This window comes from Pipistrellus kuhlii, unplaced genomic scaffold (assembly GCF_014108245.1).
Source record: "Pipistrellus kuhlii isolate mPipKuh1 unplaced genomic scaffold, mPipKuh1.p scaffold_m20_p_4, whole genome shotgun sequence".
NCBI lineage: Eukaryota > Metazoa > Chordata > Mammalia > Chiroptera > Vespertilionidae > Pipistrellus > Pipistrellus kuhlii.
This window is the reverse complement of record NW_023425540.1, coordinates 39274287-39292029: the sequence shown is the minus strand read 5'-3', so window position 1 is coordinate 39292029 and position 17743 is coordinate 39274287. Positions and strand designations below refer to the sequence as shown.

Genomic DNA, 17743 nt, shown 5'->3' with positions numbered 1-17743 from the left:
GCCCACAGCCACAAAATGTCAGTGCCCAGTCCCCTCAGCCCCGCTGGGTCCAGCTGCTCTGTGCACCTGCCTCCGGAGTCCCCCAGTCCCCTCAGTCCCTCAGCCACTTAGGGCTGGCCGGAGGTGCAGGCAAGCCTTGGATGGTGGCTGCCCAGGCTCAGGTAACCAGGGCCAGCCGAGGCTTGCACTGTCGGCAATGGCAGCAATAGAGCAAGGTGACCAGGTGTCCCCACTTTTGGCGGGACAGTCCCAATTTTTAACAATTTATCCTGCATCCCACGGTGTTTTAAAGTCCCAATCTTTCCAAAAATTGGGGACTTTTTTAAAAACACTGTGGGACACGGGACAAATTGTTAAAAATCAGGACTGTCCCTCCAAAAGCGGGATGTCTGGTCACCTTACAGTAGAGGTGTAATGGGGGCATCCCCTTCCCCTGATTGCCGGGCTGCCTCCAGCCCCTGAGGGCTCCCAGACTGTGAGAGGGGCAGACTGGGCTGAGGGACCCCTCCCCCAGTGCATGAATTTTCATGCACCAGGACTGTAGTCTGTATAATAAAAGTCCAGTGACTGTTACCATGGACCTACCAGAACAACTGGCCACTATGACACGCACTGACCTCCAGGGGGCAGACGCTCAACACAGGAGCTGCCCCCTTGTGGTCAGTGTGCTCCCACAGGAGGAGTGCCACTCAACCAGAAGCTGGGCTCAGGGCTGGCAAGCACAGCAGCGGTGGCGGGCGCCTCTCTCACCTCCACGGCAGCACTAAGCCAAGCAGTGCGGAGCTAGCAGGTCGGAGGTTAGGAGTGAGGAGTCCCAGATTGTGAGAGGTCACAGGCCGGGCTGAGGTTCTCCCCTCACCATCCCCCACATGAACTTCCTGCATTGGGCCTTTCGTGTAAAATAAAACTAATGCTGGGGCAAAGATCTGATTATTGTTTCTTTATGCCAGTAAGTGTAATGGATGATTCCATTGCTTAAATAAGAAATTAGTATTGTTTATTCATTCCTCCCAAGAACCCAAATAAAATAATATTATATTTTGAAGACATATTGATTGCTGTTAAATATGTGATATATTTAAAAATACTTTGATTTTGGTTATTGTACTAAAAAGTGGTTCTTGTTGGGTATTATTGAAATCTTGTTAGGTATTATTAAAAACGTCCTTTTTATATTTTATCAGATTTAGAAGCATAATGTCACTAAATAGAGATTTCTCTCTTACTCTCTATTTAAATGCATACACACACACACACACATATATATATAATAAAAATTTGAATTTGGTAGTATATATAAAGCTCTTCATTATTTTACTAACAGGTATTTATAATAACAATAGTTTCCTTAATTCTGTCATTACGGACAGAAAAACTCCTAAATGATTAGGAACTAGAGGTGCAACTCTTCCGTGTATTTACCATCAAATAATACTGATACCACTCAGTGTAAAAAAAGGAATTTTTTAAGATTAAAAATTCAGGAGATGTACACTGGGAAATACAACAAAAACTTGCATATTAAAGAAGTACTTGATTTATAAATGAAATCAGTACCTCATAAAGACTTTTTTATTTTATTTTATTTTTACTTTGTTTCAGGCTCGGGAGATATGGACAGTATTTCCAAGGTGGGTACTCTGTATTCTGTATTGTTTTTCGTCTGTGTTTTATTTCACACAGAATTCTCATTAAGATTATTAGAGTCACCTTATGAATTTTGTTCTTAAAGAAGAATTTGAAAGTAGAGGTGAGGTATAATTAACTGTTAGTTTAAAATATCAATGTATATAATCTGTGGGAAAGGGTAAATGTGAATCTTTCATGAATGTTCCTAACCATGCTAAGGTTCATTTACAATATGCATTATCCCTGATAAATGGATACCCAAGTAATAGCCAATTTAATCATGTTATGTTATTATATATTTGTAAAGCAAACTGACATAATTTAGATAATTTTTAAAAAATGTAAAGAAGTCTATAGAAAAATGAGAAGAGGTAAATTTGAAAAAGTGATTGTTATATGTTATAAGGCCATTGCGTTTATACATCTCATTTGTCTTTCAAACCTTCCTTAGGAAATGCTGATGTCCCCAATCATTATTCTAGTTCCCCAAAATAGAGTATGAAAATAATTAGAGGAAAATTATAGTAATACAAGTAGGAAAGTGAGCCTTCAAAGAGCATGTGTCTGCATTTTTCTTCAAGAATCTGAGTATCTAAAATTAATCCTTTGCTAAGATGCCTTATTTTTTTTTTTTTTTTTTTGAAGAAGAAGAAGAAGAAGAGTACCTAAATACTTTTTAGGTCATGATGAATTTAAAATAGTTCTCTGTGGATCAAAAATATATTTAGAATGGCTGATAAGAACTAATTCTTAACTACCACTAGAATGACTCTTAGAAGTCTCCTTTATATGAATACAGAAATTCATTAAAGGATGACTTTAAATTTTTACTTCTGCTTCTAATTTATTTTCTTGTGAAATTCCCAATGCCAAGGAAAAGAAAATAAGATTAAGCTGCAAAACCTTTTAAATAATTCAAGCTAAAAAGAAAAATGGAATGAGAGATAGTTTAACTAGCATTCTAACATTGCATCTACACATCTGGCTTAAATGTCCTATGTACACTTTGGATCTCCGTGTCTAAGATCGATCAGAAAAGCCTTTTTTCTTTTCTAAAAACAGTTAAATGTTTATAACGTCAATAGCTTACTTCTGTGAGAAATAGTATTAGGTAAGCCTTCAAAAAGCCCGTTTTCAACGTCAGAGTCCCCGTGAAACTCCAGCAGGGCCTTTTCTCTGGGCAGCTCCTCCACCAGTTCCATGTCTGTGACCACATCAGCTCCCTTCGGTGCCTAACCACTGACACTAGCCGGATGGGGCCTTGTGGTCACCAGGGAAATTTCTAATGTTAGATTTCAGTAGCATGCCCTCGTATCTAACAAGGATTCTTCATTTCACAAAAGTGGGATCACCCGAACTACTTAAGGCCATCTTCTAAAACTTCCACTACAACCCATAACTTTGTCCACTAGGTAGTTGTCAATAATTCTATATTGGAGAGTACTTGGTAATTTTTTAAGTATTTTGAAATGTTTAAATAGTGCCATAAGGACAAATTAAATACCATCTTCTAATCTGCCCCATATCAGGTCTGTTGCTGTGCCTTCTATGCTTATTTTCCCATTCCCATTCCCAGAGACAATTTTTTTGGGGGGGAAAAATGCTGCTGACAGCATTCTCTTGTCTAATGAGGTATTGCTTATTCTTGAACCACCCATTATATACTTTTGTGTACTGGGTACTGCCTTGTGCACGGTGGGGAGATACGATAGACTTCTTTAAGTACAAACATAATCTTTGTCCTCAAGTGGTTTATACTTAGGCAGCAGTTCCTTCAGTCAGTAAACATCAGCGCTGCCAAGGCGTTCTTCTAGGCTCTCAAAATTCAAAGATAAAAGAGGTAAGGTCTCTGCCTTAAACTCAATATAACTAAGGAGACCAAACAAAAACAATAAGGAAAAACTTTTTCAAATCAGAATTCAAATACATTTCAATTAGCATAATCACCATCTCCAAGTAATCTGTGAGCCACTTAGCAATGCACTAGAAATGAGGAGTTGCATCCACCTTCAGATGAGCTCCTAAGCCACTCCTTCCTGCACCAACCCGCCCAAGGCTGTCAGGGTGGTGGCGCCATCAGAGTCTGCATGTCTCCAGTAAACTTTTCTCTAGTCAGCAGCATCATGGGTATTACACCGGCTACTCCAATTATTTCTCTCCCCACCTCTTTCCATTCGCTGCCCAGTTATTAGTCTTTTACTCGAAGCTATGCACATTGTCACCAACTCAGTTCCCCACCTTCTTCCTCTCCAACACTGTCCAACTGCCACACAAAACTCTTTTCTTCATTTTTCCTGGGTTTGATCCCTCCCATCCTGTTCTTTTTCCTAGATTTCACAAGGATTTGCTTGTGAATCAGAAGATAATCTTGACCAGTACTGCTTAGCAGTTTGGTTCAAAAGCCCTCTTAGGTCTCCAGCTACATCTCCCCAGTTCCCCAATTAAACCTGTATTTTATCAAACATCACTATTATATATATTTTTTAAATGTCTTATTCCATTTTTAAGTGTTGTCTTTTAGTACCATTTCAATTCTTTTTCTATTTTTAAATTGTAAATATATTCTTTTTTATGAGTTTTATATATAAGGTGGAGGTTACTGAATTGAGAATCAGAAAGCCTAGTTCTACTACTTATAAGTTTTGGTGGCAACATGTTATTTGATTTCTCTTAGGCTTATCTTTCTTCGCTCTAAAATAAGAGATGGAGCTTATAGTTCATTTCTTACCTAATTCATAAAATGTTGAGAAAAATATGCTAAGGGCTATGAAACACTGTACAGATACTAAATGTTTTTCTTTTCATTATGCTACCTTTTGTGAACAAGGCTAGGAACCCACACTGTCAACTCCCCTTTGACAGCATTATTCCACTGGCGAAATGAACTCAGGGCTCCAAAGAGTTTTAACATGACTCTTGCTCAGTTGAGGATTACCTAGGAAAACTTAAATGCATCTTTTTCATAATGCAGAATTCACCTTTAATTTAGAAGCCTTTTTTAAAAATATTTTTTTATTGATTTTAGAGAGGGAGGATAAAAGGAGAGAGATATAGCATCAATGAGAATCATTGATTGGCTGTCTCTTGCACGCCCCTACTGGAGATTGAGCTGGCAACCTGGTCATGTGCCCTTGACCAGAATCAAACCCAGGGCGTTTCAGTCCACAGGCAGAGGCTCTATCCACTGAGCCAAACCAGCCGGGGCTCAAAGCCTTTTTAATGAAAAGTAAAATTCTTGTCACCCCTTTTGCAACTGAGGAGTCATTCATTTAATCAGTGGAACCAAACTATTATGCCTTGGAGTTGTTTTAGGAGTTGGGGTTAGAGAGGCGCATATATGGTTGTTTCCTCAGAAGGAATTCACCTAAATAAATTCTGCAGTTCACATTAAGATACTTAACATTTAGATTTTTTTAGTTTGAAAAAAATCAGAAGGCACAATCTGATCATGTCGTGCATTTTATTTCATTCTCACTCACCTCACCCTTTTTTCAAACTGGAATGCTTCCCCTACTTAGGCATTGACATCATATACAAATGCTATTTTAAATATGCATGTGCATAAATTATCAAAGGAATCTTTCCAACCTGAAGCTTTCTAGCCTCATGAACCTTACTTCCAGTTCAATATCCCACACCATTTGCAGGGTTGCCCATTAACAACTGCAGATCTCTGCCATCATCTCAGCTGCGAGCCTGAGTTCTCGCTCACTTAACCCCCTGCGGGAACCAGGACTGGCAGTTTGTTCTTTTGGGCAAATGGCAGAGTCAAAATGACACTCTATAAACCTTGCTATTGCCTGTGAGAAATCAATTCAAAATTCACTTCCCAAGGGCTTAGAATACTGTCAAAATCATTTTCTTCCAATTATAGACAGAGCCCACATTTCTATAAGTGTTCCCCTTTTAAATAGCAGTTTGAAAGTTTTGGAGCAATTTCTGGGGATAGGTGGGAGAAGGAACAGTAACTAACTCACTAAGAGATGATATGGAAGAATACTTGCAAGGTAAAAATCACAGAAGAGAGAGCTAAATGAATTAAATGTGTTAGCCAGAAGAAACTGGGTGTGTGCGAGCCCACACACAGGCACATGTATACTTTACAATAGCATTTGTTTATGATGTCATAGCCTAAGTAGGGGAAGCATTCCAGTTTGAAAAAAAGGGTGAGGTGAGTGAGAATGAAATAAAATCCTTTGAAAATGGCATTAATATAATTTTAACTATAGTTTTTCAAGTTAAATTCTTAGAGTATAAGTAAGGAATGAAGTACACATTAACTGAAGTAGCAAAGGCAACCTCAAAGGCCTAAGGTTGCTGAAAGTAAATGTTACTTGTATTCTTTTGTGCTCTGTACTCCCTAATTATATGCTTAAGCAACTGGAGTGCCTTTTTGACCCACCTAAGCCCTTTTTGTGCATTATATCCTTGCCTTTATGATAAAATCTACTGCGCACTGCACACAAACATACCTATGGTTAACTGAAATATACACCCAGCTCATTGCCACCCGCCCTCATGACCTGCTCCAGCTGGTGTTTGGAACCGTCGTGGCTGTTCCTCAGGTGCCTGTATTGAGTGGCTCAGTGACTGTGGACAGCACAATCTCCTTAAGACCCCCGATCAGAAACTCTTGTTGTTTTTTGCAGCATTTTGTAGAGATTACTTCAGGTTTTTAAAAAAGATTTCAAGATTTTCAAACATGCCCAGCGCACTAGAAAGGAGTAGGTTTCAGAGATCTGATATTAGTTCAGTTTTGTGTGTTGAATGTGTCCTTTTAATCTTCCTCTTGGTGTTCTTATATAACCCCACACACACAAAAGTGTGCAAACAGCCAAGAACGAAAATAATAACACTGGGAGTGTTTTAAAAACATTTCTTCTAAATATTCTTCTAAATATTTTCTAGATATTTAAATAGGAGTGCAATATTACTTTCAAATTTCAAATATTTTAAAATCAACACTTTGAGTCAGGAATCAGATTTTAAGTTAGATAAAATTGTAAATCAAAAAATGAGATGTGGCAAAAGTGCAGCCGAGTCTGAGAACGCCATGACTCAATCAGATATGCTGCTCCTCGGTAGCACCTCAGGAACTACTGGGGATGTGACTATTCACTGAAATGGAGAGGGCATATTGCATAGATTTGTTTGAATAAGAAGAAGTCTTCAGCTCCCAGGTGCATCCTCATATACCCTTAGATAGATGCTAGATTCTTTTTTTATTCTAAGATTATCCATTTCTCTATATATAGGAAATGGCAGAAATCTGCCTTCACCAAAAAGACCTATATTGGGGTAAATCTTTAAATATTTGTATAAACTTACTTTTATTTTTCACCTAAGTAAGCATTATCATTCCCACTTCATGATTAGTTAGTAACTTTAATCATGAATAAGTATAGCTTTGTTAGTTGCACTTACTTAAATTTTACTCACATTTTTTTGTGGGTTTTTTGGAAATCAAGTTATTCATGTTCATTTCAATATAGATATGCTTTTCAATATATTTGGAAAACTAACATTTTTAAAGAAGAATTTGTTTTAAAAAAAGAAAACAGAGAGAGAGTTCTCCTCATTCTGCTATTAAACATGGTTCCCCAGCAGGTGTGGTCCATTGGCAAATGGAGCTCCTGTGGACACGAAGGCTCCTGGTTGTCAGGTGCTCCCTGCGGGGTGCACAGCAGGACCACATGCCAGCAGGACAGCACCAGTTCCTGTACCTGTGCCTGCTCTGCAGCTTAGCCTCATTTTTTAAAAAGCACATATTCTTACTCATACAGTTTTAAATTTTTTGACATAACTTGTCTTGAGCTAAGTCAAATCCCTAGTGCAATTTTCTTTAAAACAGCCAAAAACAGAGTGTACAATATCAATGGCTTAGGGGAGAAAATATTAAATCTTTCTCTCACTTGAAATAACAGATAAAAAATTTTAACTTTGAAGTTTCTTTTTACAAGTCTATAAATTGGACCTTAAGTCCCTCGGTCACAGTCATAGTCACAGAACGATGTGAGTGTGCTTTGTACACCACTGCCATTCAGTTCATATTTCCTCTAGAGGTGGAGTAGCAGATGACCTCACAGGGCTAAAATTGTACGAAAATAACTGGACTAGCAAATTTAAATAGAACCTGAAGTGATGTACTGCTTAGTGTTTGATTAGACTGCTAATATCAGCCACTTTATCTTAAAGGAAAGTTTCAAAGTAAATCATCTCTTAAACTAATGGTAGAAAAAAAGGTTCTGAAGCAGGTTCCTCTCGGAGCCTTCTTTTCCTCTAAAAGTACATATTGAATTCTCAGGTCCTAAGGTATTTCTCTTGTTCTTAACCATAGTTGTTAACTCTCTTCTTTTCTTTTCCTTATGGTTCCTATAAAAATAATGGTTAAAATAGTGTTACTGTGCAAACCGTATGTGGAATGAAAGGGAAACGTTTATGAAAACGATGATCTTTTGACATTTGACTAATAAAATTACCAGGAGAAGGTGTCATTCCGTCATGCCTGATCAGTAGGTTGGCTCTTCACCGTGCCCCTGCTGGAAATGTGTTTTAAACTCTCCAGAGTTCTAGGAACTCTGCAAGCTGAGGGTGGGAAATTGAATAAATATTGATTCTGAGACTAAGCAAAAGAGTTGTGGTGGGTTATTTCGGGTGTTCTGTGTGTTTTTTAATTTTCATTTGGGAAAGCATTAGTACTTGTCAAGGTTCAAAGAATGAACCAGAAAACATGCTCTAAGATTAGAATCATAGGTTGGCTTTGTCCGTAGAGATGCTGCTATAGATTCCAATTTTGAAACAGTACAATGCAAGAGGGAAATTAAAATCTTCAACAATGCCTTGTTTTCTAAATCTTGTTTACAGAACTCTCCCAATAATATGAGCCTGAGTAATCAACCGGGCACTCCAAGGGATGATAGCGAAATGGGGGGAAATTTCTTAAATCCTTTTCAGAGTGAGAGTGTAAGTATTTCCTTGACTACATTATTATATCCAGACTTTATTTCTGAAGCTCTTCTATTAGAAGTAATGCATACAACCATTATTACAACTGTTTAGAGTTCAATAGGTTGATCTTTTAAAAGTCAGAATATGAAGTGAAATTTCTTTGAAAAAAAAATTAAAAATAAACTTTTTCTTTTTTATTCCCATGTACATAATTACCAAAAAAAATTATAATGCTAACTTTCTCATAGAGAACATCCACCATCAGGAACACACTGGAATCAGGTTGCATATTTGAAAGTTTTTGTAAATTCTCCCATTACTAAAATGTCTTGGATCGCTGCAAACCCAGGTTTCTGATTAGTGCTGTCTGTCCTTAAGGCTCTAAAAATTATCTAGATATTTGTATTCCACCTGACCTCACTCCCTGGTTTCACATTGGTAACCTGTTTTTTACGTTTAATCTAAACTGGCTACCCAGTTTCTTTATTGAGTGTGAATATAGTGTTAAGCAAAGGCAATATCATTCATCCTCCATAGAGGTAGATAAGAACAAAAAGAGAAGCAATAGAATTCACTTGTTCGTTTAATAAACAGTTACTGGGCATGGGCAATGGGCTGGGCTAGGCACTGGTGAGACCAAAAAGACAAAGTGGTGTCTTTTTTTCAAGGTGTCATTATACAATACAAAGACTTTTAAACTAATGTTTCACATTAAAATAGAATTTGCCAGAACCCTCCCTAGACCTAGTGAATCAGAATTTCCAGGAGCAGGGCTGGGCAAACATGAAAGCGCAGAAGCTTTGTAGGTGCTGCTGCTGCTGCTGCTGCTGCTGCACATTCTCTGCTCAGAACTACGGGACTGGAACACAGAGGAAAGGGTTTTAGATGAATTCCAGTCATAGGGCTAGTGCCCCCCCACATGATCACCATCTCTAAAACTGATTACGGAGCATCTACCAAACTGCAGACAGATTCCGAAGGAAAACCTACCCTCATTTTAGCCTAATTCAGCCTTTTCTATAATATAAGAGACCCCCTCAGAGTTGGAAGCGGTGGCTAGTAACTTCCCCACTTTTGCACAGAACAGTGCTTTCCAAATGGAACCCAAAACTGGGTTTGACTTCTTGACCTAGCGCCTCAGCATGGGATAAGACTGGCCCTCATTTTTTACTTGACTTCTGTTAAAACTAGAAATGCAGTTATGCTGATCTTTGGTTTGTGTGTTTTATTTCCAGGATATATAAACAAAGGTGTGAGAAAAAGCAGATTTACAGTTGTGAGTAGGCAAAAGGAGCTTATTTGTGTAGCATTATTATTATTTACTAATTATTGTATTATTTTCCATACAAACAACTATAAACTTGCTTTTGCCCCACTCTGTGTATATGTATGTTAGTAAGGATAAAGAAGGCATACATAAAAATTCATATTAAAAAATCAAGAATAGCCCATTCATGATGAGGAAATAGGAAATACATGAGAGACTATATAGTTTATCATAATGCTTAGGGTTATGGAAATTATTTCTTAGACCCTGGTTCTTTCATTAGTTTGTTGCAAGACTATGGACCAATTAATTAATTTTAAATAATTAGTTAATAGTTACTTGATCTAATTAGATGCATTTATTTTTATGCTAATTCTTCTAGCAACAAAATGCTGTAAATTAGTGAGGTATATGATAATTACTTCAGTTCAATTCAACATTTATTGAGCTGCTTTATGCAAAGCACTAGGTGAAGGACAAAGTATTCTGAGATAAATATAACACATCCCTAACCTCAAAAAATATAATCAGATGGGGAGAACATACTTACAAAACTAATTAAACCATATGTCAGAGTAATAAGTACTATCATAGATATAAGCCAGGTGTTTTAAAAGCATATAGGAAATTATTTATTTTAGATTGGATAAGAAAACTTCTTTGAAAGTTTCCACATGACCTGAACTCCAGAGGCACTGACCCCTCTCCTTCCTCCCAGATCGGTCATTCCTGACTGCTGCCTTGTTCACAGGGAAGGGGGTGCCACCTAAGAGTTGGCACCAGATTCTCCCTATGGCTATCAAAGAATCAGATATAACAGGACTTTAAAATACATTTTATTGATTTTTTTACAGAGAGGAATAGAGAGTTAGAAACACTGATGAGAGAGAATCATCGATCAGCTGCCTCTTGTACACCCCCCCACTGGGGATGTGCCCGCAACCAAGGTACATGCCCTTGACCAGAATCAAACCTGGGACCTTTCAGTCCACAGGCCAATGCTCTAGTGAGCCAAACTGCTTTCGGCTATAACAGGACTTTAAAAGTGTCTTTGTGCAGAATACACACCAGCCTCACCCTTTAGCCCCAACAGGAGTATGTTCACGTAAAACAGCAGGTCCTTTTGTGAATCTGTGCACAGAAAAGAGAGCAGCTGGAGCAGGGCCTCGCCCACCCTGACTCCTGCCCTGGAGGCGTAGAGGAAGGTAGAACGCTCTGCAGGGTTAGGGAAAACAGGCCTCACCTTTTCTCCTCCCTCCCTCTCTCCCAGCCCCACCAGAAAAGTCCCCAAAGGCAAAATAATTGGATGGTGGTCCCCAAAGGCAAAATAACTGGATGGAGATTTTGCCTTTGTCATTTTCTGTTCTTGCAAAGAAATCACACATAGCCAATGTGTTTTACAGTCACACACACTGAATGTATCTCACTTTAGTTTTGCTCAGAGTAGCTGCAGTATACTTATCTCTCATTAAGAAAAGAAAATGTAATTTATGTATGTAGAAATAGAAATTCAGTGAGATCTGAGGTGTTCTTGACGTGACTAAAGGGCACCCCCACCAGCAGGTAGCAGGTCCCCCTGGGGCTCCATTCTCCTGCTCACCTGGGGAGGGCTCTGCCTTAAGGATGATGTCACTGTTTTCTGCTGTTTTCTCTATCACGTCACCACACATTTAGACTTAAAAAAAAAAAAAAAAAAGATGAAGAAATGAGAGCAGAGAGGAAAGAAGACAAAAGAGATTCCTTGCTGACATGTGGAAGGCCTTAGGAAGAAGTAGACCAGGTGTTCTCCAATGAGATTAACGTCTACAAGGCCCCTTTCTGCGACTCCCCAGTGAGCTGGCAGCAGCCCGCCTGGGCTCTCCCCCGTTGCTGCTTCTATCCTAAGACCTTCCCTGTTTCACTGTCCCCAGCTTTAACAAACATACTTTCAAAAGAAAAAGAAACGAACTTTCGAAAGAAAATTTTCCAATGAATAAACATTAAAAGCTCGTGTGTTTTTTTTTTTAATGCCCATAAGTCTGAAAAGCACATATTGCTGAGCAGTCTGACTTTTGAAGATTTGTTGGTCTTTATCTTGAAGTTAAAGGACAGAAAGAGGCCTGGGAAGGAAGCAGACATCTATTGAGTGTTTATCATGTACACACACTATCCTGGTCACTTCACATGTGCTTCTTCATTTAATTCCTCTAGAAACAAAGATTCCCCACCCGAAGGCAGAAACCTTGCAATGCCAACGTGCTTTACACACAAACATGTGGACTGGGAATGTCACTGTTCTTTAGATCCTAAACAGAGTCTCTATTCCAAGAAACAAAGATGCCCCCTAGTGTAAATTCGATGAAATGTTTGATATTGAAAATACAGAATACAAAAAGTCTTAGTTCAAAGAAAATAAATGCTTCATGCTTCTCAAGTAAAAAAAGACACTTAACCTTATTTCTTGAATTAACTTAGCAGAATATTTCCTCCATGGCATTAAACTATAATCAACTGAGCAAACATGATATTAAAACCATGGTATCAATTAACAATCAGAAGCAAACTGCGAGATCATCTCTCACGCCCTTACCGCCTTTGTCATTTTCTGTTCTTTCAAAGAAATCACACATAGCCAATGTGTTTTACATAGTCACACACACTGAATGTATCTCACTTTAGTTTTGCTCAGAGTAGCTGCAGCATACTTATCTCTCATTAAGAAAAGAAAATGTAATTTATGTATGTAGAAATAGAAATTTAGTGAGATCTGAGGTGTTCTTGACGTGATTAAACAGGAACTTCCATTGTTTGGGATTTAATGGACATCATGCACATTCCATGCGCATGAGAGGGGTGCACTAAAGGGGAAACCATAGATTCTCTAGTACATACCAAGGCATGTTCATTTCAAAATATATTTTACATAAAAAGGGAAAACAAGCTGGCATGTGCTGAAAATTATACCTTGAGGTTTCACTCTCTTGGTGCCAAACCAAACACTAGTGCTGTCAGCAGCTCTATCAGAGCCATTTCATCACCTACGGGAGGAGAACCAGACTCAGAACAGTTTTGAAACAGGACAACCCGAGATCCCAGGTCTCTGCCGCTCACATGACAGTGTGTCTTCACATACTGAGGTGACCACACGAGGCACACAATGCAGTGTGGCCGAGGAGAGTACACCATGAATATTTAATGTCTAAATCTGATACCCCATTTAGCACCAACTCTTCCTTCACTTCTGGAAAACTCTGAGCCACTTCTCCTCTGAAGAACAGTAACCAGTAGCAGAATGCCCTTTTCCATGCACCTTCTGTGAGTTGTTCTAGAAATTTTGCAATGTTCCTTCGTTCTACTTAGTTGAAGCATTTCCAGTAAAGCAGCAGCAGACGAGCAGGTGGTAGCCTTAGCCGTGCAAACAATACACCCCTCTGTAGACACTCAGACACCCGTGCAATCTATTTCCCTGCACCAGGCACACACACAGCATCACTTCACAGCTACTCAGACCATGCAGACACCATCCGCAGACACTCGCTGATTTTTCTGAGTTGCTTGCTTGGAGCTTTCTTCCTTTCTGACTGACCCTTACTTTCTCCTTTTTTTTTTTCCCCCCTATTTTTTCACTTAGTTTTCTCCCCAGACAAGCCTTGCTTTCCTAACTTCCCAGGGAATCTGTAACAGGTTTTCATTTTTCTGTGAAATGTTTGAAATATCACAGGACCAAAATCTTTAACAATTGCCACTATGAAAAGATGGTAGCAACTAACAAACATGCTTGACATAAAGAGAATGTGTATATATACTTATTTACCTGCACCTATACTTTTGACAGTGTATATTAGAAAGAAGGCTATAGTATATCTATAACTGCATTCCCTAACATGACATGACATGTGTGACATGAGAATTGGCTGCAATAATCCTATGAAAAAGGATTGAAGAATTTCTAAAATCCCTATGACCCAGGGTGTGCGTTAAATGAGATGGGCTCTGGAGTTCATTAGAAGTTTTTTATTTTTTTCAGACATCTCCTTTGAAGTCTTTTTTGTTTTGTTTTTTTGTTTTGTTTTTGAAATGCTTTAGTATCTTTTACTGCTTTTAGATTATTGGCACAATATGCCCAATAAAATATTTGCCTTGAAGTAATTTGGCTGTGTTATTTAAATTTAAATTAATTATAATAAAATACAACTAAAATCGCACTAGCTACATTGTAAGAGTCAGTTGCCATGTGTGGCTAGTGGTGGCTGCATGGGACAGCGCAGAAAACACTCGCCATCAATCGCAGAAAGTCTTATTGGACAGCGCTGATGGGATCTTACTGTAAATGACAGTAGCTGTAGAAAGCATAGATTACATTTTTCTGTGCCCATTTTTTTTTTTGCCATATTCTCTAAGTTTTTCTACTTTTAATAAAACCTTTCTATCCATTTATTTTCCTGTTTATTCTTACACCTGAAAGTCAAATACCAAAATATAATTCCGTCTCATCAAAAGCTGTGCCTAGCTCATTGAAGCTTGCAGCCATTGTTTGCGATGGGGGATTTGCATGGTGCCTTCTGATGAGATGGGAGCACAGCCCCTTCCGGCACCGGGTCCGGAGTGAGCTCCATTTCACCAGTCCTTGTTCCTGATCCTTGTTGGTTTTGGGTTTTGCTTTGCTTTGCTTTGCTTTTTTTGCTGCCATTATCAAGGGTAACAGGGAGAAGTTTTCTATCCAACTGAATCCCCTTTCTCTTCCCTGGCAATCTTTTTTTTTTTTTTTAATCACCCTATTCCCTGTAATACAACATACAGAGTCAGCAACATATAATTTAGCTTCCTTACCCTGAAAAGAAATTTGAGGCTGTTAAGTGACTAACCAGCAGGTTTTTCTTAATTTGGCCTGTGTTTAAAAGATGAACGCAGTCTTCCCCTATAGTCTGGTGACCTGTTTTCAGGCCTGGTCATCCACCTTTACTCAAGATCAATGAGTGTATTTTATTGGAGCCCTGGATTTACGCCTAATGACTTTCTGTCCAGACTTCTGCCAACTGGGCTGTTGTCACCTTCTGTTCTTCCTTGGGAACCTCATTTTTTCTACATTAGTAAGTCCATCCTTTTCTAAGGATACGCCTTTCACCTTGTTTTCGGTTCCTCAGTACCTCAGCTCATGTGGAATTCACGTCATGCCTTCCCATCTGCTCCCTTTTGTAAAGTGTGCACTCCCTTTTCCAGGGTCATCACTGGTCCAGGTTAAGTCCCTGGGACCTGGGACCTGGGACCAACCCCCTTGACTTGCCCTGCCTCTGTCCACAGGCACAATCATTACTAACACGTGAAAAGGAACTCCCCTTCGCCCTTGGCCTCTTAGGTTTCTACTAAAACACATGTAGTATTTCAGGGCACACGTGTGTATTTTAATCTAAAAATGCTCTTGGGAGTGGAGGCTCTGCCCTTATGTCAGAGGCTATGGAACTATGCTGACCAAGATGTGGGCCACGGGCTATTTGGGGATATTTAAACTTAAGTAAATTAAGTAACATTACAATGTTACTTCCTCGGTAGCATTGCCAATGTATCATGTGCTCAGTAGCCACAGGTAGCTAGTGGCCTCTATGTTGGGCAGCGCAGTCTTAAAACATGTCCATCATTAAAGGAAGTTCTGTTGGAAGGTGCTGCTCTAGAACTTTCCTATCACAGTCTGCCCCTCAAGAACAGGAGGGTAGATTGGCATAATCATCCAAATAACTCCTCTCGATTCCTCTCTCAGTCATTTTTGAGACAACTTGCAAATTTCTGAAACCCTCACCGAATCCAACCGACAAGAAACATGAGGCAACAATCCCCTACCCCCACCCAGAAAAGACTGTGGGTTGAGATTAGATTAGGGAAGATACTTATGTGCTAGGTATAGCTAGACTTTAATATCCTAAGTGCTTTAATGATAACTTCTTAGGGCCACCTGGAGTTACACTGTTAATCAAATATTTACTGAGTCTTTGCGGTGTAGTCAATCAGTACTTGGTTTTTTAAGGGTTATATATTTAATCTTCCCAAAACCCCCTTAAAGTGGATGGTATCATTAAACCCACTGTAGAGGTGAGGAAACTGAAGTGCAGAAAACTTAGGTAACCTCCCAAGTTTGCATGGCTAGTAAATACAAGACTGTCCCTCCACCTTATTTAATTATGATACAGCCTTTGACTGGATTTACCCAAATTCTAACAAATGCCCATGAATCTCCTGGAAGGAAAAAGCTGAGGAACTGGGTAATTATCATCCACCTGAGTCCAGGGAGAGAATGTGAATGGTTACTTTGCAGAGGAAATGTTAAAAATGTCAGGACTAAGTCAACTCTAGATGCATTATTCTTTTTATAGTTTCTTATTTTTATGTTGTATGAGGTTAAACGCTTGAGCATAAAAGATTATAAGACATGAAAATTCATAGTTACTGTTGTTTACCACAAAGAACATTAGCGGTCTGTAAGAGAATTGTTGTTAAAACATGGATTCTTCTCTCTTTCTAGTATTCCCCTAGCATGACAATGAGTGTGTGATCCATTACCAAGTCTCCTCATGAAAACCACAGTGAGTCAGCCCTTCACAGAACTACTAGGGAAGAACATTATTCATCACAGTGTACAGTTAAACAAAGGAATCTCAGTCACACCAAACCAACCTTTTTCTTTCCTGCTCTCTCCCCTATTTTGTGAAGAAAGCGGGTCCAAACGTGATTTAAACAACTGTACAGAGCGGCATATGAGCGTTGCCCTGAAACGAACTGCAAATCATTATCTGTGTATGTATATGTGTGGGAAAGAGGATGTATTGTATATGTGTATGTTATATGGACATATACACATGCATACATTGGCCCACAGGACATTGTAAAATACTATCACAATGACATCTTACGTAGAAATGAGTAGGGACTTTTATTCCATCCTTTTTTTTTTTCCTTTCACGTTTACATTTTAATTATTAAAAGTTGCTCCTGCCCCTCCCTGAGCTATTTTGTGCTGTGTATATCACTGCTTTACATAAGTTATTTTTTAAGGTGAACTCAGATGTTATGGTTTTGTAAATGTCTGCAATCATGGATAGGAATAAAATCGCTTATTTGAGAGCTTTCATTAAATTGCGTCTGATGCAAGTTACCCTGTGAATCACAAAGTGTACTGTTTCAAAAAAAAAAAAAGAAAGAAGAAGAAACTGTCTTCATCTTTATGTCAAATCAAGCAATTTCTCAGTTACCGTTAGTGAAAATATTTTTGTACCATTTGTTTAAAAAAAAAAATACGTCAACAAAAGCTTACCTGGGCCCTAACAGTGTATTTCTGCGATAACTGCTTTAGATGAAATTCTTGATTTGTTTGTCTCAGATTACACGGAAAACCCTTAATTGGTACCAATTGCTTAGGACACAGCAATAACGTGACGGGGCTTGTCATGTTTTTAGCAACATATTTTCTCTTTATACCAGGATAAAAACCAGAGAGATCAGAAAAACCATTTGCTTGAATCTGTCACTTCTCACCAGGAATACTAGAGCTAAATTTTAAGTAACAAACTAATGTGAAATGGTATCTGATTTTCATTCTGACCTTTTGCGAACATTTCCCACATGGACGTTGCAGAGGAGAGGCATTCAGATGGCTGAGGTTTTCAGCACAAGGAGGAGCCAGGTTTTCCCACACCCAGGGCCCTGGGCGCTGCCTGCCTGCCCGGGTGCGGCTTCCAGCAGCAAGAGGACCTGCTGGGCACTGTCCATGGCTGCAGAGCTCCCGCTTTCTGCCCAGGCCTCAGATACTGAAATTATTTAGAGCAACTGCATTTCGTTTGGCCATTGACTTCAGCAGGCTACATCTACATGTGTCACTGTTCAGAAAAAAAAAAAAAAAAAAAAAGAGTAAATGCTAGAAAAAACAATTTT

The 17743-nt window shown here is 38.9% G+C and overlaps 1 protein-coding gene across 14 annotated transcripts in view; it reads left to right on the top strand.

The window, feature by feature from the left end:
* SSBP2 (single stranded DNA binding protein 2) overlaps window positions 1-16948 on the top strand; it is a 202579-nt gene extending 185631 nt beyond the window's left edge. For 12 of the 14 annotated variants that reach the window (XM_036411338.2, XM_036411334.2, XM_036411332.2 and 9 more), the window contains 3 exons: window positions 1603-1631; window positions 8494-8592; window positions 16338-16948. In XM_036411338.2, the coding sequence (XP_036267231.1) occupies window positions 1603-1631; window positions 8494-8592; window positions 16338-16367 (158 nt within the window). In that variant the 3' untranslated portion in view covers window positions 16368-16948. The remainder of the gene's footprint in view (window positions 1-1602; window positions 1632-8493; window positions 8593-16337) is intronic. The other 2 variants (XM_036411336.1, XM_036411331.1) reach the window with 1 other exon arrangement.
* The last annotated feature ends 795 nt before the right edge of the window (window positions 16949-17743 follow it).